This window comes from Coccinella septempunctata, chromosome 1 (genome assembly GCF_907165205.1).
Source record: "Coccinella septempunctata chromosome 1, icCocSept1.1, whole genome shotgun sequence".
NCBI lineage: Eukaryota > Metazoa > Arthropoda > Insecta > Coleoptera > Coccinellidae > Coccinella > Coccinella septempunctata.
The window spans coordinates 42,815,042-42,842,576 of NC_058189.1; the positions used below are offsets into that span (position 1 = coordinate 42,815,042).

General features: G+C 34.2%; 2 protein-coding genes across 2 annotated transcripts in view; one reads left to right on the forward strand and one right to left on the reverse strand.

The window, feature by feature from the left end:
- The window catches only part of LOC123306806, a 634,033-nt gene that overhangs the window by 532,845 nt on the left and 73,653 nt on the right, over positions 1 to 27,535 (reverse strand). The window lies entirely within an intron of this gene.
- Positions 10,524 to 12,276, forward strand: LOC123322996 (potassium/sodium hyperpolarization-activated cyclic nucleotide-gated channel 3-like). The gene has a single exon (XM_044911161.1). It carries the CDS (start codon positions 10,567 to 10,569, stop codon positions 12,265 to 12,267), a length of 1,701 nt encoding a protein of 566 aa, XP_044767096.1. The 5' UTR covers positions 10,524 to 10,566; the 3' UTR covers positions 12,268 to 12,276.

The window sequence follows — 27,535 nt, forward strand, 5'->3', positions numbered from 1 at the left end:
AAAAATCGGTCGAATCGGACAAATCACCCTGTAGACTCTCAATGAAGGCCCCCAACCATAAACCAATCATTGTTTCGAAACTGCCTTAACTAGTGTATACTTCACCTAAAATCTGACGGTCTCCTCCGGAATCACCCTGTATTTCCTTTTTAAACTGCAAATATTAATGGAGAATGGGTGTTGGTGGTGTTTGAATGAGATCGTATAGCTCTATCTGCCGTATTGAAATAATGATTACATCCCATAAACAAAATTTATGTCTAGTTACAATCTGATAATATTTCTTCGTAGTTAGAAAACATCGTTAATCAATGCAAATTCACATTTTCACTTTCTACATTCTTCTATGATGAACAATTTATGCAACATTGTCTTCGAATATCCGTTTTCATCTCTACTTCTGCATTCTTTTCAATTTGGTAGGACGGTATTGTTCAATCATGGAGAGATTTCATAATCTCCTGAGCTACAAAGTTCATGAACGAGAATGATGTATTTTTTATGAAATATCTTTGAAACGTCACATTATGAAATAACCATTTCAACCGTTTCCCAAAAAAAATTATTTTGAGCACTTAAAAATGAAAAATAAAAATGGGTATTCAAAGTTTAAAGCGTTTCATCTAGATTGCACAAGTTGGCAACATCGACTGAAATATGCCTTGATAATAAAGGACAACAAATACACTATCTTGATGAGATAGACAAAGATGGCTGTCTATTAAGTGTGCGACGAACGAGGAAAGTCGTAAAATTTTATGGGATTTTTATGGCCGGTTGCAGTTGAAGCTCGCCAGTAAGTACGCGCCTGTAGATCAACAGCTGTTATTTTATAAGCAAGCTGTTCGGACATTGTTCTTTTCATTGTCTTGTATGCGCTGTTGCCAAATCGTAAACTCCGCACAAAGCGATTTAAATTTTAAAACCCCATATTTGAAGGATGATTTTGAATAGTTTCCGCGGTGAATTTGAAAAAAGCATGAATGAAACTTATAATTATTCAGTTTAAACTTGCATATGCAGTGATAACCCAAATTGAGGAGAATTCCCCATTGTGAAAGTTTTGCTAGTAGCTGCATGAAAATTGTCATCTGGGATGGAAAATCTGAATAGCACCTTCTATCACTCGAATTGCGGTTATCCTCTTCCCACTGCCGTCGGCTTAAGGTGCCTACAGAAACTGTGATGTGACGTTGGACTTGCATCCCACGTCATGGCACAACAATTTGAACATTCTCCTGCAAAATCATATGTTAGATTTTTAAATTATGCGTATTATGACGTGGTCCCACGTCACGTCAGAGTAATCTGTATGCACCTGTATGCTTTGCAAAATAAGCGATACGTCCTCTGGTGGCAGCCAGAGTAACCCGAGTATGGCTGTAACCATAGAAATCGGGCACTGAGGAGTGTCTTGATTCAAATGATAGTATATACAGTTAATTAAATCCATCAAGACAAATGCCCTCATATTCACTTTCAGTCTATTCAAACAGCAAATCCATAGTATAGTTCCATAACTGCTCACCCTAGCGCTGCAATCTTATTTTGCAACGCCAATAGTCTGAAAGAGCAATTAGAGGATATGTTGCAACCCCCAGTAATCCCCCCAGTAATGGGATCATGATGCCTGAATGCTGGATATATGGGATTCCTTCTAGCATTGATGATCAGAATTATTGTCCATTTAAATCGAGCCTATGAGTTCAGACTTTAGAAAAAGTTTTTTTTTTATGCCACCAGCTGCATCCATCTACAATGGATCGATTCCAGAGGGTGAAAGCTTGAAGAAGTAAAAAAAGAATACGATAAAAACAACTTGAAATATTCCAGTATAACAGATGTTAACGATAGAAAGTAGGCTTTTGGCTTTTTCAAATAATAGTATTCGCCTGTTTTCAATATAATTAAATACAACTTTACTGCAACACTGTATCTCGTATCGAACATTTCTGCGGTGTTCTAAAGTCTTCTGCCTGAGATTTGACTCACTTTGTTCAACTACCGTCTTTGCTGAGGAACCAGGTTACCAGGAGGAAGGGAATTCAATCTGGACTTGTTAGCTGCTGCGTGGTGCTAGAGTATTTCGATACTTCGTAGAGTAGAACTAGAATCTAATACCATAGTCAGGAAGTCCCGTATCCGTTCTCATTGAGGTGGAAGTTGTGTTGCTCTGGGGAGATCGAATAAGATCGAAATCTACTCGTCCTCGTCGAGAGAGATTGTTTTTTTTTGGCGACTAGAACTGTTATCCACAGCACGCTCAATTTAATTTATCTTGATACTGTCCGGTGATGAGAAGTTTTCAGATCCCTTTCTTCTTAAATATCGAACCGGAAAAACAAGAGTACGATGTACGAATAAATGGATTCTCGAGATGTTTCCTCAAATTTGGAAAATACTGTGACACGAAAAATTTGTTGCGAAATTAACAAAGCCTCCAGTTTGAGACCCACCTGATTAAAAATCTGATAGTATAATCACGTTCGTAGTTTATGTCCCATATTTCAAAGAATCATATCAAATTTCATGATTTTGGCTCTGATATGTAGGTACTTCCGGAGAAAATAAAAAAAATCCTTATCAAAGGTCCTTGCGTTTGCATAGCACTTTTCTACACTATGTGTAATTTACACTCAATTTTAGTATTCGTTTGCTGATTGTATTTACACCAGTGTACAGTAGGTGTAGTTTATCTACACCTAGTCAAAAAGAGGTGTAATAAATTAGTGTTATGTGGTGTGAAATGCAAAATTTGATGTTAATCTACTTAAAAATTGATACTATTGAATTCAAAATTTGCGATAAGTTCATCACTTTACAACAGGATGAACAAGTAACAAATCTTCTGAGAAACGTTACCATAGATTAAGGCCTAACGCACACGACCTACAATCGGTGGGCGACTATTTTGTCGGTTGAAATGCAGAACACTGGAAGTGTCTATTCAGTTGATTGATGGATGGGATAAATTCAAAAAGGGAATAAAACTGGCTTTTCAATAAACGCTGAGAAATTACTGGATGCACCCAAAATATGCTATTTCTGCTTTTCTTTCTTCGGTAGCTCAAATAAACCGCAAACATCTCAATCTCAACGTATTCCTGTTATCTCCTGTTACAATCACCGACTGAATGATCGTTCGTGTGCGTTGACCACCGATTTTATTGGTAGACTGTAGTCCGTGTGCGTTAGACCTAAATCAGAATCATTATTAGTCTATGACCGTATCAACCTAACTTCAGTGATTTTTTTCATTCGTTTGCTCAACAACACTGAAAATCAGCCGATTCAAAGTGCAGTGTAGATTACACTACACCAAGAAACAGACGAAAGGACCTCAAGAGTCCTATACTTGATCATGATCATGATCATTCATGATCATGTTTGATCATGAAACATGGTTGTGTAATAGTGAAAACTAATTATGGGACACACTGAAGAGCGTTTCGCTAACACGGTATACTTCAACGTCATGGAATTTCCATCATTTAGAGGCAATTTTTAATTTACGGAGCGGAGTCATTTGCCGAACTTATCCGAACTCAATTTTCGTAAATGCAATGTTTACGGAAAATCTCATAAATAGGGCTCGTTAGAAGTATTTTATATTCCGCAGAACACCCCACTATATCCTGAAGGAAAATTAAGTAACCTGTAATTAAAGTAAGGTTGCTATCCTATACAGTCCCATCCAGGTCAGACATTTTATGGGGTCAGATATTGAGCAAACTTTGACGCCTTTTAGTCTACATGATGTGTAATAGTAGATACAGGGTGATACGCCACAATGGACATTATTTGAAAACTTACAGAGTTAACAAGGGAAAACTTGAATTACGGGAAAATAGTAATTTCGAACTGTTTGATATGATATGACTCCCAGACACCACAGTAGTAAACTAAAATTCATGTTTCGATGGCATTTCAATTGCTTATTGATTCATAACAATCGCAACAAAAATTTATCAGACAAAAAATATAGAAAGGAGTCGCAATTCAGTTCAGCGTCTGTACACGGAAAAAAAGTAATCTTAAATCAAGAATCAAGATATTCTTGGAATATTGTAGTTGTTTTGAGTATATATTGAATTGGAACGAGTAAAATGGGAAATTCGGTATATTTGGTGTTAATTTATATCTCACAGAATACATATACTTCATTGAAAAATAAAATATTTCATCCAAGTATATATTTTTTTGGATCGGAGTAATAGAGTCCTATCAATCCAAGAGTACTCTAATATTTCCTGTAACTATATGACATCTTAATGTATATAATGTAAATATAATATTCTCAAATCGAGAAATTGCTTATACTCATTCCATATAATACATTCAAGAAGTTGGTTTTCTCATGACGATTGTACGATCTTGATGATTCTCATACCAACCTATAGATATGAGAAAATTTTCATAACTCAACAATAAAAATATTGACAAAATTTCTGGATTAGAGATAATATGAAAATCTGTTGATGAACACATTAGCTGATAATAATTTTGAAATATAAAAAGAATTCATGGGCGAAATTGCCAATAAGTGCCTAATGGAATTGAATTCCTTGCGAGAATCCTATAGGAATCGGAACGACGCCGACGTATTAAGTGGCAAGTTCAAGCTCAATTGTTCGAACTAGGTTCATTTGCAGTAGCGTAGCGTAAATGGTTAAAGTTATGAAGGAGATCTTTGAAAATAACTTTTCTCCAAAAACGTTGTTCAACACATGAATCAGTGATAGTGCTGAACAGACTTTCACGAGTTAGTCAAGTTAGTGGATCACAAATTATTTAAAAAATGAAAAATATAAGATAATTGGAAAATCTCTTCAGCAGAAGTTTCAAAAATTTTTGACTTCTCCTTTTCGTCTTTTTTTATATCGCAATAACTCATCAAACGTTGAGTTTTCACACAAGGCATGGGGCACACTGTTGAAATTTCCAAAATCAGCGATATGATTTCCCTCAATTCTTCCTACAACTCTTTTGTCTCACTTCCCTTCTCTACTAAAAAAAAAAAAACAGGTTATAAAAGATACAGCATACTGATTCAGAAGACTTTTCCGTTTGCATCGACTTAGTTGAGATAGACTTAAAGTTAAGATTTATGTACTTTTTTCTTTGATGTCTATAGCAGTTACTATAGGAATTATTAAAATGATTATGACATTACGTTATTCGTGCAACCCATTTTAATATTCTTGTCGTAATATCGATTATTGCAGTATGATTCCAATGAAATTAATGAAAAAATTGAGACATTGCGTTTTTATTGATTATTCTCACATGATAATTAATGGATGTTTTGATAAAATTATTCAAAGAAAATCTGTTTCCACCTTTTCAAAATACTGTCAGACAAAAATTCATACTTTGTCGATATTGACATAACGTGTGCCATTTCACAGTATTTAAAGTATTTTATGGACAACTGGAGTCATTTTCGAATAGACCAAGGGACAAAGAAGATATATCTTGTGTATATCTAACCCCTAGCATAAATTAACAATCATTTCATTGCCAGACAAAGTTGGGGTGACATATTGGATACCAGATTAGGGACAAATTGATTTATTCCCTTTCTAACCGCAAACATGTATACATAGACGTCGGAGTTTCGTGAGGAGTTAAAATAGACCGTTCACAAACAAGGTATCTATCTGAACTTCAGGATGTTGAAGTCATTACTGCGAATTCCGGTTAAGAAGGGAAAGAAGGGATTGAATTGCTGCTGTCTCTATTAATCTTCTGCCATTTGCATATTCAACTTCTAATTCATGCGGTGTATAGCACAAAACATCTTTTAGTGCAGTAGGGAATGTATTCTGGTCTTTAATTATTACTCCAACCAGACAGTCCATCTTAACCTCGATATTCGTACTTTCGAACTTGAGTTCAAGTTTATTGATGTTGATGAAAATTGATTACTTCGAAAAAGGCTGCTTTGCTTGGTTTTTTGTGCTCACTTTGATTCTAAGAACATCTTTAGGTATATAAGTATAACTTCATAAAGATACAGAATTGAGAAGTAGTTGACTTACTCGTGATAAGAGCTGGGTGAAAAACCAGCTTCTCTTTATTCAATACACTTTAACTTGATAATTGATGTATATCATAATACAACTTATACAGGGCGACTCATAACTATTGAGACATAGGCTAAGGGCAGATTGTTTGGACCAAAATACGGCGATAGGACCAAATATACCTCAATAAAATATTGCTGTGGAAAAAGATAGACGGTGTTAAAGTTGAATTTTTTATAAAGGGACAGAATAATATTTTCTTCGAAGTTCGAAAGTCCTTTATTAAAAGAATTAGAAAAGGCATAGACGTCGGAGGATTCTTTTTATGTTACATTGTTTTTAATTATGCTTTATCGTCGAAATAAATAAATAAAATAAATAAATCGTTACTTCAAATCCCCTTCCGATGCTCTGAACTGTTCAATTGTGTTTTTCTTAAAAACGGATGGAAAAATATACAGTGAAATTATTAGCAAAAAACGAAAAAAAAATTCAACTTTAACGCCCTCTATCTTTTTCCACAGCAATACTTTATTGAGGTATATTTGGTCCTATCGCCATATTTTGGGTCCAAACAATCTGCCCTTAGCCTATGTCCCAATAGTTATGATGAATCACCCTGTATAAATGGAAATAAAATAACGACAAATACTGATGAAATAATTAGGTGTCTTCAGAGGTTAACCTGTCCTCAATGACAAGTAAGACCGCTTTATAGCGACACCATAGTAGAAAAATTAACAAAATAAAGATTCTACCTGGTTGAATCTACAAACTACAATCTAGCTTGTAGCTAAACGGAATTGGAACAAAGAAATGTTAAAAAAAGTAGTAAAACGTTTTAAATGAGACCGCAGGGCTTCGAGGGAACGAGGGCGAAGCCCGAGTTCCCGAGTCCATGAAACGCCCTTTCTATAATGGTGTAGAACGTTGAGATCGAAGACCGGGAAAGCCCCTGAAATAATTTCCGAAATAGTTCACTTTCGAAGATTTTTTGTCGTTTTCGCGCGTTTTGTTGCGAAACATTCTGGGATTCACGGAACGAACAGAACTATTTCGACGTCCAGGAACGGGCTACGTTTTATCACGAAGGACTGAATTATTGAGGGTTAATACCCTTGTCCACTTTCACGGCCCCCATTTAACCAAAAATTATGTAAGAAAAAGGTGAAATTTTTGAAATTTCGTATTTTTTCGTGCTTTTGAAATCTAGTATGGCAAAAAATTTGAAAAAATGATATAAAAATGTAAAAATAATTCCAAAGTTTTCGAAACCGGAAACAGAACTCCTTTATTCTCGATAATATTTACGAGACTACGAGACCTCTGCTAGACTGTCGTACGAGATTCGAGACGAGACAGAGAAAAGTCTCGTCTCGTCTCGTCAATGAAATATCAAGTACATATGTGGTCTTCCCATGATTTTTCCTACAGTATTTAGACACATATTAAGTGTATATTCTCTCATCTTGTAATTCGGAATATAATGAATCTAAATATTATAAATGAGTAAATTTTTTGTGAATGGGAACCCTTACTGATTAGGTCCTATTTCTTTTATATATTACATAATGAAACTAAATGTAATAAATGAGTATATTTTTTGTAAATTGGTACTTACTGATCAATTCCTAATACCCGTACATATATAATTTTCATAGATCCTTTAGTCAGGCTAACAAAAATGGATAGGGAAGTGATTTAAGGTTGACAAGTGGGGTTCATGAAGTATTAAGGGGTTTATATTAACATTGATTATATGCGAATATAATATAATGATCCAAATTGAAAATTTTGCTTCCCACTGACCTCAGTGAAACTTTTCAAATTACAATAACCGTGTAGTTTCAACAAAAGTTGCTAAAAATTGTCTTTCTTGGACTTACAACGAAAATCTATAAATTCAACAGGTAAAAAAAGTAAGGGCAGAAAATTTCGAGGTTCGACTGGTTCTGCTACGCGGCAGTAAACTTCAGATCCCAAAAAACGTTTGATTCCGTTGAAAAACCTTCTACTGCGCCAAAAAATTACCATTTGATTAGACTTTTGGAACAAAGATATCTTTGTTTTAAGATGAGACTAATCTATGGAGAGTAGAGAAAATGGAAACGATCACCCACATAATTTTATGCGATTACCGTAGTAAAAAAGTGTCCCCGAAAGTGAAGAAAATAAGTGAGTAGCTGCGATCGCTATAAGTAGGTAAATTGTCTATTTCTGTGATCGCTTTCATTTTATTGCAGATAAGGTTAGTATGGGTGTTTTTCATGAATTTTCTAATAGATTTGCCCTAATAAAATGAACTAAAAGTCTTGAAAAGTCGTTAGAGAGAAACATTTTAATGAAAGTATCGAAAATATGTACATATAATAAAAAATAAGGTTGAGTACAGTTAGTACTCAATCGAAGGTTTAATTGATGAACACCTTTTCTTGCAAGTGAAATTAATATATATTGAAAAAATATCTGCTTTTCTTTGAAATATATGAATTTCAAAGATTAGTTTTTGAACAGCTATTTTTTTTAATACAAACTACTAGTTTTCCGATTTATATAGGATTGAATATCATGAATTATATTTTAAAGCATCAGTATATAGTAAGGGTCATCAGCTTCATCCATAATAACCAAGAATTTGATTAAATTCCCAAGAAATAATGAATTCAACAAATAGATAATACATGTCTAGAATTTTTTATTGCAAGAAGTGAGTAAATAAAGTAATAATGATAAATGGCTTTATTCTCATGATCATATACATACTTCAAGAAGAACACTTTTGGTAAGTATATGAGAAGAGCAGAAGGTGTCAGGTTCAGATTTTCCACTAGAGTACTATATATATATATATATAGATCGACAAGATTCTGTTTTCCAGAACGCACAAATTTATTTGGAGTCAGTTTTAGCAACAAGGTTTGTTTATATTTTCATCTGAAAAATGTATTCTGAAAAGATAAATTTATTGAATTAAATAATCCATAAGTCAATAGGAACGTATGAATGAAATATTTTACCTTCGGTACTTTGAAGACAGGGTATCTGGCGTGAATTATTTAGAAGTCTGTTCTTCCACACCTACGGACGCTACAATAATTCGCCATTTGCAAACAAAAATTAAAAATTTGTTGAATAATCATATAATAATCTGTGTGCTGAAAAATTTCGGCAACCTCTGCTATTTTGAATCAAAATTTATTTCCGATTAGCGACACTAGCGCATCTATTGGATAAAAAATGAATTGTCTACTGGTACATGATTTGGGAACGAAAAATCTGTGATCTGCGAAGCGGCGATCGTTTTCTATGGAGAGTAGAGAGAAGGAGAACGATCGACGTACTAAAAATGTGTCCCCGAAAACGGGAAACGTAGGATAGGTGTCGCTGCGATTGCAGCGGGTATCGATAAGGGGTGGGGATGCAAGCGTCAATTTGAAACATTGAACTGAACTTTCTTTAGTTCAATGATTTGAAATGAACAGCATTCATTTTATTTTAGGTTATGTGTCATCGTGGTTTTTCTGATGATTTTTCAAATACCTTTCTTCAAATCTATATTAAATATGAGTTCTCTGAATTATATGCAATAAAATACAAGTCGAAATCAATGAATTTCAAAAGAAATCACTGATCAAAAAAATTGTATCTACTTTTGTTTATCATTGTTTATTGAAAGCAGCTATGTTAGTTGGTTTACCGTAATCTTCAAATTATGTATATAAATCTGTAGTGAGGAGTAGTACACATCAAGACAACAAAAGGTAACAATCTCAAATTTATCACTTAAATATTAGAGTAGATTCTGTTTCCAATACTCAGCTGAGAACCGATATAAACCATATATTATGTTATGCCAACAAAATTCTTCAAGAATATTTACTTCTAAACCATGTAGTTTTATTGGTTAGATATTCTTATTCAGAAGAGTCAACTTCTCACGAGGGATGACAATTTCGATTTCGTTCATAATGAATCCATCATCTTTTTGATATCTTCATCGCAAAAGTGCTCTTGACACACAAATTGATTCGGAGTCGATTCTTGAGAAAAGGTTTTTTTTTCCAATTTTCTCTCAAAAATGCTCTCAGAAATTTTATCTCTTCTCCTTTTCTTTCCGATGCCAAAACACTCTAACACTAGCGCACGCTTCAACATTTCACCATGATCATATTTATGTTGTCACCAGGGAAACAGTTCACTCAGCTAACTACAATTTGTTTGAATCAAAATTTCGCACTCTCGTGATGGCCAGCGCGCCTGTTGGCAAAAGCATGAACTACTTTATTGGTACATATTTTAGGGGACAAAAAATCTGTGGTCTCAAAGCAGCGATCGTTCTCCTTCTCTCTACTCTCCATAATCGTTTTCCTTCCCTCTACTCTCCATAGACTAATCATTTCCTCAATGCAGTCACGAATCCGAACTTTGCATCAGTGATTTCCATCACAGACCTTTGATTTCCATTACTAAGGAAACAAGTTCCTGACATTCCTGACGTTCACATGTACAATTGAATGTTTAAGATCGAAGTTAAGAAATAATGTCGAAGTCACAATCAATTTCGGTATTGAGAAACTATCATGACTGCGATTTGGCAAGAGGATCTGAAAGCTATCTTCCAGGATTACCAACTCATGCAGCTTCCTGTGCTAAATGGTGTAGACACCTGAGGAAATTTATGATTTTAGATAAGAAACACCGCAAGTCAAAGCAGGTATTTCGGAGTTACTCGGCAATAATGACAGAGAGAAAAAGGCATGCACTTGGGACACATGGTTTTATAATACATCCCTTCAGTATATTCGCCATATACAGAGAGCATATGTTGTGTATATTATGGATGATATCTTTCGCCCTAGATCCTTATAATGTCAGTTTTCACCATACCGCCTATTTCTCACCGATAAGCCTGCCGATCCAGATGTTTGTAGATCTCTTAATATTCATCAATATCATATTAGAGTTCTTCGTTGGCTATTACGTACCCATAACCAAAGAGATTGTACTAGAACCAAAAAATATCCGACTGAGATATTTGAGGACATATTTTTTCATAGATTTATTTTCATGTTTACCGTACTACCATATATGCTTGTTATTTGGTTTGATCACCATGAACTCCCGATTTGATTTCGTTGGAATGATCAAACTGATCAGAATAATCCGTTTGAATACCATGAGCGCTTTCATGAGAGACCTCTTTCTAGAGATAAAAATGGGAGAATCGGCTATTAAATGGGTCAAGATCTTCCTGAAGACTGTGTATCTTATACATTGGTGGGCGTGCATCTTCCACGGATTCCCTATTATGTGGAGCCACGGATTTTCCAGACTGACCGAAGATTCGTGGCTGATAAGAGCAGACTTATACAAGGATGATGTCGATATATCGATGAGTTACAGGTACCTTGTTTGTTTGCTGACAGCAACGAGTCATTTTTATGGAGCTAGCGATGCCAATCAGCATTTCATAGAACCTATAGAGAAGGTTATGGCTTCCATTTGCCTAGTAACTGGTTTTGGTTATTGTTCATATTTCGCTGCCAATTTTTTGCAAATATTCGGCTCCATCAACATCGCAGACAGTAAGTACGACGAGTTGATTTACCAGTTGGAGGAGTATAGCAGAGTTAAAAAGTTACCAGAAGATTTGCAACAGCGACTAAAGGCATATTACGAATATAAATTCCAAAAAAAATTCTTCAATCAAGAGGCTATTTTGAACACTTTATCCGAACATCTTCGTTATGAAATTCTTCTTTTCAATTGCCGACATATAATAGAAAAGGTTATGGCTCTCCAAGGATTATCCAAGAGTGTTGTAGGAGGACTCATAGCCAACTTTAAGTTAGAGGTGTATTTACAGAATGACGTGATAATAAAACATGGTGATCCTCCTTTCAAGATGTATTTCATCTCTCATGGGACAGTTGCCGTTTTTTGGTCTAATGGACAAGAACTAACCCACCACGAAGATGGAGATTTCTTTGGGTCGCTTCAGGAACCAAGCATTGTGAGTGTTGTGGCCGCAGAAATAACAGAAACTTTTTCTATGGACGTGACGGACGCTAGATACATATTCAAGTTGGAAAAAGAAGTATCTGACAGGATGAGTCAGTTGCAAGCTTCGAAGCAGGCAGAGTATCGTAGTTTGGCTCAGATGCTAGAGGAGAGTGAGGGCAAAAGTGTATTGATGGAATTGAGAAGAGGATATATCTTAGAGAAACGACATTACAGATGAATATTGATTAGTTCCAAAAACTTTTTGTTATTTTTCATGCTTGTTATGTTTCTATATAAAATTCCACATACAAACATGCTTTTTATTTCAGCAGTGCATCGTTTTGACACATTGTAGAAACTATCTCGTTTCCTTCTACTGCTGTCATCACAGAACATAGAATACTTGTGTTCAATGAGGTGGAAATTTTGGGAATATGAATGACTCAGTCATAGTCCAAGATCCCAGAGCGACCAGACATAACATAATATTTTCACACAGATGAAACTTTAGGATCTCAAAAGATTCTCATGTGCTTTGAATACCTGCGAACTTGTGGAGCTTGCCTAGTGACACCTGGGCAGATACCAGGTGGCAAAGGTGACTAAAAATAAGTGTTACTTAACTTATTTTCACATGGCTGATTTTTATATATGTTTCAAAGAATATTATTCTGAAGTTATATTATATATAAGTGCCAGACACTTCCCATGGGCCAAAACTCTTGCCAGACGCTTTGAAGATGCACAAAAAATAAATGAACTTAACTTATTTCACATGGATTATTTTTATATATGTTTTAAAGAATATCATTCTGAAGTTATATTATAAGTGCCAGACACTTCCCATGGGCCAAAACTTCTGCCAGACGCTTTGAAGATGCACAAAAAATAAATGAACTTAACTTATTTCACATGGATTATTTTTATATATGTTTTAAAGAATATCATTCTGAAGTTATATTATAAGTGCCAGACACTTCCCATGGGCCAAAACTTCTGCCAGACGCTTTGAAGATGTACAAAAAATAAATGAATTTTACATATTTTCACATGTCTGATATTATAAAATATACCATTGAAGTAACTATCAAAAAGTTATATTTCATCAGTCAGACAAATAGTAGTGACCAAACAAACGCGGCTTCGCTCGCTTAACTTTTTAGAATAAAACGCTAGTATATACATATATATTATCAAAGAACCCAAATACCATACAATGGTATAGGGTGAAAACGCTAGTAAAGATATAATAAGAGTAATTCAAGAAAGATAATGATCAACAGAAAACGAAGAATCCTCGTTACGAATGCTATGAAAAACGAAAAGAAAAATTAAACGGATAAGTTGCAATAATCAATATAAGAAGATTAATAAGTATGTAAAGAAAACCCTCATGATGAAGAAAACTCAATAGAAACTTCAATTCATAGAACTTTTCTAGTTCTACAAAATTGTACTAGATCATTTTCCGCTATCATATATTATACCCAGCATCGGACATAGAAGCCTGAAATCTATGGTTTCATTGACGACTCGTTTATGAAAAATTGATATTTGTTGATATCCCTTCTTCATATATGGGAATCAATTCATTTCACACGAAAACCTAATGGAATCAATTATCACACTATAGTGTGATATACATCGTACCTCCGGTTCATGAGTTTTGTAGAGAATGTCCCAAACGGAACATTATTTCGGAGTGAATTGAAACTGTTAGAATTGATTATCAGCGATTATCCTCGAAAGTTAGATAGATAATATGCTCATCGAGTTCTACAAAATTGTGCTCTATTATTTTCCCCTATCTCTCATACTTTACACTGCGTCTACCATGAAAGCCTGAAATCAACAACGGTTCAATTCACAACCTGTTTATGAAGTACATATTTATATTTTTCGTAAACTCTTCATTATGTAGGAATGAGTGTTACACAAAAATGAATAAATTATCTCTGCTATTGTGAAATTATCATCAAAATCGGACATTTGGTTTCAGAGTTATGTGAAGACAAACATACAAACACACATATTCACAAAAATAGTAAGGATGTACAGGGTGGGCAAAATTCGTTGTCTACTGAAGGGATCTCGAGAACTATAGCAGCTAGAAGAAAACTGAAAACAAATTCTCGAGCTCTTTTCTTGACTAATCTAAAATTAAAAACAGATTTATCCTAACGTTTATAGATTTTAAGTTATTTCTAAAATTTTGAAATTATCATTTTCAATGAAGCTGAATAACTCGCTTATTTGAACTCGTATACGAAATCCGTTGTTACATTCTACAGGCACTTTTCTATGAGGAATTTGAATATGATATTAAGAAATTTTTCGATCCAGTCATTTTCGATATACGGAAGGGATTTCTGATTTTTCAAATGTAAACCATAGTTGAAAGTTCTTTCATCTTGCTGCAATTTTTTTGCTGATTTCAAAAATGTATCATATGTTGCTATTCACATGAATGCTACACGAGGAAAAAATTCAATACTTTTTCCTGCTTTCGATTCTCTGTTGAATTATGAGTAGGCTGGGTTACCATACCAACCGTTGAATATGCATTATATTTTGTGAATCTGAGCCTCTATGATTGAAATCACGGATGGCTCAATAAATATTTCGGTGATTAATTTGCCATCGTTTGTTTTCGCGATGTTTGGCATGCTTATCTTACGATGGTTCACAATTCGAACACTACCGTTGACAGAAGTACCTATTTTTCATCATCTTACTTCTGTAAAAATTATAATTATAGAGAGCTATCGTATTTTATTTATAATATTACTGACTCTAAAAGTTTCGTTCATAAATAGAAAAACGATAATTGAATAAATTTTCTTCTTTAATAATCAGACGGAAGTCTTTTACTCTCTTTCAATGGATATCGATCTCGATATCGATATATAAAAGAAATAATTATTCGGCAGTCGGTGATTCCTATCGCAGAAGGTTGAGTTCACATAGGATTATGTGGAGTTCACGAACCATAATGCGTTTTCAACGGTCGCTATGGTTACGCCAGCCTACTGAAAATTCAACACTGAATCGAAAACCTGTAAAAAGTATTGAATTTTTTTGTCTTACGTTATATTCATGTGAATAGCAACATATGATACATTTTTTAAATCAGCAAAAAAATTGCAGCAAGATGAAAGAACTTTCAACTATAGTTTATATTTGAAAAATCAGAGATCCCTGTCGTATTTCGAAAATGACTGGATCAAAAAATTTATTGATATCAATTTCGAATTCCTCATAAAAAAGTGCCTGTAGAATGTAACAACAGATTTCGAATACGAGTTCAAATGAGCGAGTTATTCAGCTTCATTAAAAATGACAATTTCTCAATTTTCGTTCATAACTCAAAATCGATGAACGTTAGGCTGGATCTGTTTTCAGTTTTGGATTAGTCAAGAAAAAAGAGCTCGAGAATAAGCCTTCCGTTTTCTTTTAGCTGCTATAGTTCTCGAGATCCCCTCAGTAGACAACGAATTTTGCCCAACCAGTACTCAGAATCAACAAGCTACCTACTTAATTAGGCGAAAAATAATTTTTGAAATACAGCGGGGGCGGCACATCACATATCAAAATCAAAAACAAAGTATTATGAGTACAAAAAGGTTAAAGAGCGCAGTATCATTAAACCAAATTTACTGTCTTACGAAAATTCTCGTTACGTCTTCAACTTTTAGTCCAATAGGATAACCAACCCTTCTCAACCATCTGCTCATTATGTAGATATCAATATAATTTCCCTTCATAGCAAGAAAAAATGAACTGAAACACTGACCTCTTGTACCTACTTTTCAATCACAAAACATAAAGAATCCTTCGCAATCAGTTAATATAAACGTTAACTATGTTCATCACATATTTCCGAATTTATTTATTTTCCGACGAAATACGTAGCTAATCACTTTATGTATGTAGCTAATCACTTTATGTATGTAGCTAATCACTGTATGTATGTAGAACGGACAACATAGCTCTGATTGACAACCCAAATATGGTTTGACGAAGAAAATAAAGCTTTATTTTCTTCCTCACATTTCTGTACATTTTTGTATAGTGTGGAATGTGTCGAATTTCAAAGGCCAACCTTTCTTCTATAATGATGAATGTAATACATTTTTGATGCGAATAATTATTTGATAGGAAATTTTATAGGCTATACCAACATCGAAAAAACAATCGACACATCAGAGAAAATCGAACGCAATAATTGTTATGGGAACTTGTAGGTTGCCTTTGTACGGCAAGCACAACCGTCTGCTGTGGCACCCTATGTAGGTAGATGAATAGAAAAAATCAACTGTTCGAGCCTAAGCGATTTTTGAAATATTAACAAGAAACGTAAAGAATTTTGACACAAAATGGTATAATGAGCATTTGTCTTATCAAATTCAACGCTGTTCTATGGGACTAGTTCAATTCAACCCCTCTCAGGGACCTTCTATTCTACACATTAATATTCAATGACCATATCCGATGTCTAAATACTCAATCGATTAGAAGGCTCCGTTTTCATGAAATAAGTAATACGTTTCAATAAGTCACCCCGAAATTCCAACTAGTCATCCCTCGTCTCTTTCACGAAGCTATTATTTTTGATTAATGTAACTCAATTCACATTGATAGCGTCGTAATGTATTTGTTATCAAGTTAGTGGGTTTCATTACTTCCGTTTTATCGTCATACTCGTATTCGGTAATGCTGTTGGGTTAAATTACTCCACTTGCTATTAAGTCAACCCAATAATGAAGTTAATTATTTATGAGTGTGTGTCTAGTAGTAAAAGTCGGGTTTATTGTTTTACAAAGTGGACAATACTGAAATTGCAATGCCAAATTTTGATTTGACGTGAAGTTTGGCAGATGAAACCGAATTTTGAAATAGATATGCTACCACATGTGTTAATTTCATCCCCCAAAGGTCCAAAAGTATTTTTACTCAGATTGGGAATATCGAAATACACGAAAGAATGTTTTTAGATTGTAAAAAAAACTTTGAAAAGAGGTATGTAGATTTTGTAGACAATTATGCAACAAGATACAAATTGATGAGGCACATTTTAATCTATTTTACAATTATAATTGTTCCATATGAATACTGCCAAAAATGGAGTTAGGTTTATGTGACTTCTAGCTCAAACATGCGGCTTCGCTCGCGTAATATTTCTAGCGAAGATCAAATCTTACTACGAACAATTTAATCGAAAAATATGAGCTCAACCGGCGAAGAAAATTATATGTCAGTTAGTCCACTATACACGGTCAAACTGGCTGTTGGTTTATCCAATGTATAAGGCCATGCAATTCAATGATTGCCCAAAGGGTTTGCATGAATCATTTCAAAGAAAAAACATAAATACTTCAGCCGTGCATCGAGCTTCGGCGAGAATGTGTCATCTACCTCGAGTCAGACGGTATGCAAGTCTGATGAATGCTGATGAGACATCGCTCAAACTTTACAGTAAGAAACAACAATATGAATATATGTATACTGAATAGAATCCATTGCAGAGGTTCTTGGTAAGGAAGTTTTGCCCGAATTCTAAACAGCATTTTCACTTTAAAAATATTTTCTAATTTTCCACTGCAATAAAGCTGTTTCTTCTATAGTATGCATTATTGCATAGCAAAAATGGAACGTATACGAATTTTATGGTTTAATGGTTGATGAAATAAATTATTCTGTATTATATGACTTGAGATTCAACAAAAAATTAGGGTGGAATATTTTCATTCGAAAACAGAATTCGAAAATAAAATGGGATTTGGAAACAATTAAAATAAGAACGAAAGAAAAAACAGCGCTTTTATGTCATGTACAGAGTGGGCAAAATTGGTGATACCTGAACTACAACTTTTTAACCCAACGAGATAGATGAAAATGAATGTACCATTCATGTCGTCTTTTTTTGAGAAACTAATAATGCTATCAACTGCATTCCTCTATCTTCTTTTGTTTAAACTTTGGTCATTATCTCCGTTTCTGTTTGTGCTAGGATGTTGAAATGAAGACATTATACAGACACTTTTTTGATAGTAATCCAGTGGCGTACTATGATTTTTTCCTACTGGTTTATTTGCTGAGTTATAACATAAAGTTGTGTTTTTTCTTCGGAAAACAGTAGTTTGAATTGACTTAGAAAGAATCGACATTTTTTTACCGTTTCAGAAATATATCATACATCGCACTCAGTCTTTTTAAGTCATTTTAAACAACTGTTTTCATAAGAAAAAATACATCTTTATGTTATAGCTCAGCAAATATATCTGTTAGAAAAAATCATAGTACGCCACTGGTTGGCTATCAAAAAAGTGTCTCTATAATGTTTTCATTTCAACAGCCTAGCTCAAACAGAAACGGAGATAATGACCAAAGTTGAAATTTTAATTTTAGCCTATAACTCGAAAATAAAAGAAGATAGATTAATGCAGTTGATGGCATAATTAGTTTCTCGAAAAAAGACGACCGTAATGTGCCACGCATTTTCATCTATCTCGTTGGGTTGAAAAAGTTGTAATTCAGGTATCGCCAATTTTGCCCACCCTGTACAACGTACAATCATAGACATAAAGAATGGAGAATCGACTGAGCATTCTCTCATCAGCTGTAATGAAAATATGACAGAAAAATATGAAGAATACAAGCCAACGTGAGACCCATAGTTGTCTTTGTCTAGAATTTAGATTGGTCCACACTAACGTCTATATCCACCTAAAAGGGAACGGTAATGGCCGTTTTAATGCTTCCTCTCTTTCTAGAGAATAGACACTTCAATACGGGTACTGTTCACTCCATCCGCTATGTTTATTTGTAAAATTCACTTTCCATATTTTTCATTCCGAAAAAATATCGCATTTGATGTAACGACCGTACGTGGATCTGAAACACCTGCCCTATAATCCACGTTTAGAATTAAAGATAACTGTATTTTCTGAATAAGTATTGCTCACTGTTCATATTCATTGTTTCGGGTCAATTTTTACCTTGATTGCCTATTTTTCATTCATTTAGTTATGTAGTTGGTTTTATACAGAGTGAGTCTTTGACTCGTACAAATATTTCAACAGTAGATTTTTGGGGTAAAAATATACTTTTTTCCTATACAATTTTTTCCGATTCGGCTCTGATAAATAAATATAGCCATTTTAAGTTTTTCTTATGAAGTTTGCCACCTCAGGAAAAACAAACTTACCTTCAGAATAACCAGCTAACTCTGTGACACCACACATCTGTGGATCTTTCAAACAGAGTTGTATTCATCCAAAGTACCCAATTTTTCAATTTCCAAAGATACTTTTCAATTTTTGAATATCAAATTACTTGAAAACTGCGCATACTTTTGTTTTACAAAATGTTTAAATGTTCAGTAGATGGCCTCCAACATAATTTCAAGTGTTGGGTTCTTTGAATTTTTTGTATTTTTATGGTACGTACCTAATGGTCATATAGAGAAAACAGGAAGACGTGGGGTAATATCTTGTGTTCGAAAAACTATATTTCGAAATTCTTTTCATTTGATAAAACCGTTTGTGAGATAAAACTAAAAATAACATTTCTATATATACCTATCTTTTATACAATTTTATTTATACATCTAAATTTTTAATTCTACAATGATTCTGAATGGTCTTTTGAACTCTGGAAGGTTCGGATAATCGACATTTCTACCTATGTTCCAAACACAAATACATATGCTTTTTTCAATGAGATTTAATTTATATGTGGAACACTACATGGCGAATGCGCCGGTAGTCGTTTTCTCTTCTTGGTGATAACCCCATCAGATAATTTGAAATTTGCAACTGCATGTAGAAACTGAATGCGAGTTCGGATATTGCTGGTGTTATTGGTCGCATTTGAATAACAATAAAACCAGAACGTCCAGGACAATAGAGTCAACACTGGCAGAAGTACCTCTTAAAAGGGTGAAGAGGAAAAGAGTCTAGAAACTTTTTAGCGACTGATGATCATGAACAATCTAGGAAAAAACTGGCAGTTACATAGAGGCTCTAGTCTCACAATAATTTCATTCCATTCATTCCATTGCTGTATCCCGTTACCGGGAATAAATCTACAAAAAGAGGGAAAAAAAATAAATAAAATTGCGAATAATTGATGGCAGTATTATATCAATGAGTTCTTTTTATATTACATATTTCTTTTGACATCCACGACGATCAATAGAAAGGAATATTTTAGTATTTTATAATACAGTTTACAATACTAAAGAGCTAATTATTAGTAGATTGAAAAATTGCTTCACTCATTACTTTTTATAGATTATTGAACATAACCTTTTCAGCAAAGCATTTTGCGTCAAAGACTGAAATAGTTATTTTCCTATCAAGTGCGGGCAAGACACTTTCCGCAAGAGTTAGGAACAATATTTTTTCTACAAGCGCTGGAAATATATAAATGTATCCATTTCACGAAACAGATCATATCTCATTTGATTAATTCATATATAATGACAGACGTTATTCTGCATGTCGTTACTAAGGGTTTCTCATCGTTGACGTTCTGTCCATAGAAAGATGATAGAATTTAATTTACTCTATATTATTTGCGCATTTGCGTGCGGGAAAGAAATAGCAGGCGTTTTTCCCGCACTCTTTGGGAAAGTGACTCTTTGCAACTTGGAATGCGTGCGGGAAAAAGGTTGAACGCGCACGCTTGTAGAAAAAATATTTATCGGACTTAGTTGTACCGACAAAAATATATCCATATATATTATAAGAACGGAAATCTATATTTTGCGTCAGTTCTTTATGAATATTATTATTCCACTCTCCTTCACAGCATATTGGATAGAAAAATAAAATCCTCGATAACAGACAAAGTGAATAATTCAACCGTTGTTCATAATATCCAGACATTATGTGGAATATTTAATGTTGCAATAACTCAGAATATCAAATCAACTCATTTAGCTGTTTAACCTCTAAAAATTGTCGAAATGTAGCGAAACGTACGAATCCCCTTCAAATTGAGTCTAACTTCATATACCTTGGGTCATGTTTACGAAAGTTATAAGTATTGTATTTCTACTACAGGGGGAAAACTTTTGTTCACTCTCCACTTGAAAATGGAAAATATGGTGAAATGACCTGCACAAATGTTGAGGAATAGAAAAAGTGGTTTTCATTTCCATTACTTTTTAACAACCGCAATCCGGATTTACAGGGTGGTTGATGCGATGGCCTATATGGAGATTTCATAATAATTTTGTAGAATTCATCAAAACTCACAATTACAACCTTTATTTTCTATCTTTTCAATTTGTTCTACATAAAGAAAAAGGAAGAAGCTACCTAAATTAATCTTATACCTAAAATGAAATTTATCGAAGGAAAACTTCTGTAACTCCCGGAAACCACTGAAGAAAACGATAATTCGATGATACGATAAATAATTTTGAAATTTTATGAATTATATCTAATGACTCATTAATTGGGATTGTTGATTCATTAACAATTCATGAAATGTCAAAATTATTCATCGGAAGATCGAATTTTATTTTTCTTGTGTGGTTTCTGGAAGTCGCAGAAGAATTGTGTAGTTCGAAATGGCACTTTTCTCTTATTTGAAGGTTTTCTCTGATAACTTTGGAAGTTTCCATTTAAGCTATAGGGTTTATTAGTTAACCCCTTCTTTTTCCACGTAGAATCGACTAAAATATTAAAAATATAAGTTGTAACTGAAAGTTTCAGGTCCAAACAGATAACAGTGTTATAATACTCCATAACAGAAGCACTGAAAATTGTTAAGATTTTGTTCGAAAAAACCTTCTCAGCAGAAATTTTCCAAGACGTGTGATCGCTCATTTTTGCTATGTTTTCAAAAGCATCCCAATAACTCATTAGCCGTTGAGTTAGTATAGAAATTAACATCAAATTGGCTAAAACGATGCAAAGATATACTAGCATTGCCCTTTGAAATAAAAAGGTACTAGGCTGTTATCCGTATATCCGGAAATTGAAGAGGTCTGAAAATATTTTAGAGAGAAAGTTCATTGTCCAAAACCCCAACATGCGAATTTTCAGAACAGAATTGTGATTAGTTTTCCATAAAAGTCCAATAGGACATTGCGGTTCATCAACCTTTATTTTATCAAAACCGCAATTATATTGTATCTGTGATATTGCGCCATCTAGTGAAAAACTACAAAGGTAAAAGTACATCAAATCACTCTTTTTGGTTTTTTCGTTATTTGGCATACGAGATTCTAATTTCTCTACCAAAAAGTTGATCACAATCGTTTTTCTCAGACACAGTTACACTCAACCGTAAAATATTCAAGAACATCTCATGCCATCGCATGCAATGGCTTAGTGATTTACTCTCCAAGGGTTTCACCCAACAAGGTTATCCAGTTCAGGAAAGTTAAGTCTTCTATGAATGTGAATACTAAACGCACGTATATTCTCCGTTAATGAAACTTTGGATCAATTTGTTTTAATTTTGAAACAACAATCAGTAATTTGACATTTCGTTCATAGCTATACTTCATTCAAATTTATTTTAGCAGTCGGTTGGCCATGAAATAATTTTCTCAAGTTTTTGTAACTAGAACGGAGTAAGGTTGGCACTCATGAAATGTCGTTAATGTCATAACGCCGTTGCCACAACTAATATCAATTTTTATTACGAAAATGCCGAAAGTGATTGAAAAAGGAGACGGGGTTTCAGGAAGTGCTATTTAGAATTCAGGTCCGCTCATTCAAAAAGTTATACCCTGATATTCTAAAATCCACAATACGTCAGACGGTAGCGAACATATTCAATGTAAGAGAATTTATATAATGTTTCATCTAAATCTAAACGACTTATATTTCAGCTGGATATTTCCACAATCAGAAAGATTGTGAATGAAGAGGATGACAAAGAATTTCCTTCTATTGGGAGACCCAAAAAAGTGGTGGCATTTGAGAATTTTATGTTTGAGTGAATTAATGCGAAAAGTTTACTACAGGATTTTCGATAAATGTCCCTAACACGAATTTTTCTATTTTTCATTTGACTTGTCCTCTACAATGTAAATGTCTTAAGGTACTAATAAATACTTAATTATTATTATTACATCAACGTATTAAGATGAATAGCCACAAATACGCGCAAGTTGCCCTGTTACTTGTTTATTCATGTGAAATTTTTGGTCAAAGGTGAAGTTCATCTTAACTTGGAACTTCCTTCAATTACTTTTACTTATATTGATGCAAGATGATTTTTGTTGAAGAATTCAACATTCTTGTAATTATCTGTTAATTCATTCGGGAGATACCCATTCCCAACCACTGCATCATATGTATTTCATCTTCGGGTTAATATTTTTGAAATCTACAAATGATGTAAGCCAAAGAAGATAACGAACATTAACTCTCCTCAAGCTAGTGCATATTATGATATTATACTGATCTCTTGTATTTTCCATGCAAATAACTGGATTTGGTATGCCTTCAATCGGTTTGTATAAACTTCAATTATGTTCGTCACATATTTTCCGAAGAGATTCGACATTGTGATAAAATACTTAATAACAGAAACTTTTACGTAGAACGGGCAACATAGCGTTGATTTAAAACCCATAAATGTTTTGACAAGCTTCATAACCCCACATTTTCGTACTATACAGAGTGAAATGTGTCAAATTTCCATGGCCAACCGACTGCTAAAATAAAAGTGAATGAAGTATACTGACACAAACAAAATAACATTAAGAGAAAACACGGTATTAGTCTGGCCTGACATCAGGAGTTCACGTAAACCGATGGTGAATATGAATAAAATAGGAATTGAGAAAAAATGAATTGATTTTGATACAAATTTTACAGCAGAACCGAAAAAATCTTACAAAAGAATCGTATATGGCTTTTTATGAAAATCCATATGTCCAACTCTTCAAAGTACCAACACAGAATGTTACCAAAGTGTATAATCACCAGGCTACTTAGGTTTCACAAACCGCATTACAAAAGTAATATTTGGTATCGCCAATAAAAGATAAACAAATTACAGGATAGAAAGAAATATGGAAACAAAAAATGTTGTGTTGCTGTGTTGAGTTGATCAAATGAAAAAATTCATAGAATCAAAAATTAAATTCCAACATTCTATGCAATCGAGAGTCACGATTACAAATCGTTACATTTTCACAAACTGTGTGACAGATTTTTCTGACAACTGCAAATAAAGCGGTGTAATTCGAACTGATTTTAGCGGAGCCTTTAACAGTCTCGGGTGGAAAACTTCTGAGAAAGATGGGTTTGTCGAATATATCATTTTCAGGGCTACCCTTGGGTTAATATGGGGTCCCTTTCATAGCTCATTATGGACTACAGTAAGTAGGATCAAAAATTATCGGTATGGACGATCTCAACTCTTTGATAACCATCATAGTTTTTACAGTTTATAAGCAAAAATATCTTACGCTAAATTAAAAAGATCGAAGATGTTGAAATGACTATCCCAGTGAAATATTTTCTACCCAAATTCCTTTTTCCAATACAACGTGAAATGGAAAGACCGAGGCAAATAAAGTCGAGGTCTTTCAATAAAGGCAGGTCTTTGAGAGGGCCTCTGCACTCAGAAAATCACCTCTAATTGAATTCCGATTCTTTCTGCTTCTTAAACTTTCAGGCTTGTCGATATCGCTTATTGAATTTGTTTTACCGATGCCATTAGTGTAGGGTATATCTCATGACCGTTGACTTATTTGATTCCATTGGAGCTTTTCGTTCGATTGACTGCATTTGTCCGGTGCGGCGAATTTTATTGATGGTATATTCAAATCAATGGTTGATTCAGAATAGGTCACTTGTGAAATTATGAACTTTTATTCAGTTATGCTGGAATACTTTGATCATAGGATTGGCGGTAGAGCTCTTTTGCAGTTGTTTTCATTAAAAGAATTTGAATGCAAGGAATATAATACGAGACCATTTTCGTCGAATCTTGGAGAGCAATAGATGAAAAAAGTGTTCGTTCTGATCGTACTGGGTGACCTGTGTCCCATAAGTGCAATAAAAGTTGATTTTTGCTATGGCAAGCCTTCGATAATATTCAGTCGGTTTGTGCCAAATTAGAATTCCTAGTGGAAAGATTTTTGTTATCTGTTGGCTTTAAAAAATATATGAAGTAGCGTAAATTAACTTCATTATCAGAGTGATGAACATCAATTTTCTGAATGAATTTCTATAAATGAAAGGACAAATGGTGTTTTTCATATCATGATAGGCTGTAAATCCGTTTCGTTGTAGAATATATTATTCAAGGTCTATAAACTGACAATTTCAAAGAGGTAGAATCTTCTGTATTGCTTGCCCTATATTTTATTCGGCAATTAAATAGAGCTCATTCAGCCACAGTAAATTCGTTATCGCGGATTAGCTCTGAAACAGTTATCGCTTAGTATAACTTTACAAGTGTTTTTCAAACAATAATAAAACTCATTCGAATAAGGGCTGTGGTAAGCGACATTTCGATGAACGTGGATTTCTAAAGCAATCAGAGTTCAAGAATTTACCTAATATTGCGGTAATAATATGCAAATCTAAAAAACAACATATTGATTCGAATAATCGTCGCTGATATTATAAATCTTCAAACTGCACTTCATTCACTTGCATGTTATAAGGTGATTTTCCAAAACCTTGCACACTCCGCAAAACATCAATTGTGCTGACCTTGTTCGACACCCATATGGATCTTCTAGATCTTCTAAACTAGACGAGACTTGATATTTCATTGACGAGACGAGACAAAACTTTTCTCGGTCTCATCTCGAATCTCGTACGAGATTCCCACAATGGTCTCATAGTCTCGTGGATATTCTGTACAATACAGGAGAGTTTTGCTTCAAAATTTTAACTTTGGTATTATTTCTTCGTATTCATATCACTTTTTCCTATCATAAAATTAACCTCAAAATAATTCGTTTGAATCCGAAAATTGAAAAAAAAACTTCTGGAAGCACACTATTGGTTTAACAAATTTAAAAGAATTATCACTATAGCTACTCTATATTTTATATTATCGAAGGTGAATAATTCTAAAAGATTACGCGGTAGAACTAGAGTACCTAGGTGTTAGATTTAAATATTTCGCTTTCACAAAAAGTTATGAACGATGAGACTACAAGGCTCTTGCACGACACTCAAGACGAGACGAGACTAGACTTCATGTCTCATGTCTCGTCGACGAGACGAGACTTTAGTAAAGTTTCCTCTCGTTGGTCTCGTGGCCATCCAGGGCATCACTAACTATAGAGAAGTGTAGGGGATGGACCAACAAAGGCCGACTACGTTACCATGCTACATCAGATTTGAGCATATTAATATAGCTCTTCCAGAATTCATCACATAATTTCGGAGTAGGTACCCGGTAAAATGATGAGTTCCGCTAAAGTTGCTTACCATATGTTGGGACCGAAAACCAGTAATATACCTAGAATACCACGGCTTTAAGGCTAGAATATTTTTAATATGTCGAGTTTCAACCTATCCATAAAACGTGGAATGTAACTGAAGAATTTGTCAAACTTCAACAATCGTTCAAGTTTCTACCGAGAGACTTCCATTGAAACCTGTTTAGGTTAATTAATACCAAAGAGTAACAACTCTTTGTTACTCTTTGTTAATACTTTCATCTAGAAATATCATCTTGCTACGACCCTGATCGTATGGTCGGACGATCGACGAACGAAAGCGCAGATGTACATTGCAGGCGTTTTACGCTGCATTGCCAACCATACCGAAAGCCCATAACATCCCTGGTATGTTTCGGTAACATACCAACATACGGAAGTGTACGCGACCCGACACCTTCGGAATTCTTGAATTTCATGAACCGAGTCCAGTAGAGGGAAGTTATGCAAATCGATAAATTGAAGTTTGTTGTTTTATAGCTGGAATGTTTTGATGTCGGCGACAAGAAATATTAGTCATGGTCTACGTCGGTGCATGTTTCGTACGTATTTTCCGCCACCCTTGAATTCAACTGCCACGGTTGGAATATGAAACGGCCTGATATCGACCGCAATAATCTCCCTAGATTCGTGATAGGTACATGTTAACGCTAGTTGTGTCGGTTATACTAAAGAAGTGCAATGATTGATTTAATGCAGACGAACTGTAGGGGAGACCGAAATCAACTCCTAATATTTCGAAATATTTCAGAGTTATTCGAGCATTCTCATCAGGGTTGATCACAAAGATGATCATAGCTATTTGCCTTTTGACGTTACAAAGATGAGAATTTCAAGAAACTATTATTGAAGTGAAAAATTTTACTAAAACTCTATGTTAAAAATTGAACGTTGCCTCCTCTAAGCTTGCTCTTGTCTGCGCTCCTGACTAGTTCCAAATGTCATCGGATTACTATACGCAAATTCTATACAACTTCGAAAACAGCTCAGTTTAATTCATTCCTCAATTCAACCCTGTTATAATTATCTCAATTCATATGACTAATTAATCTTATCGAGTTTCGGAATA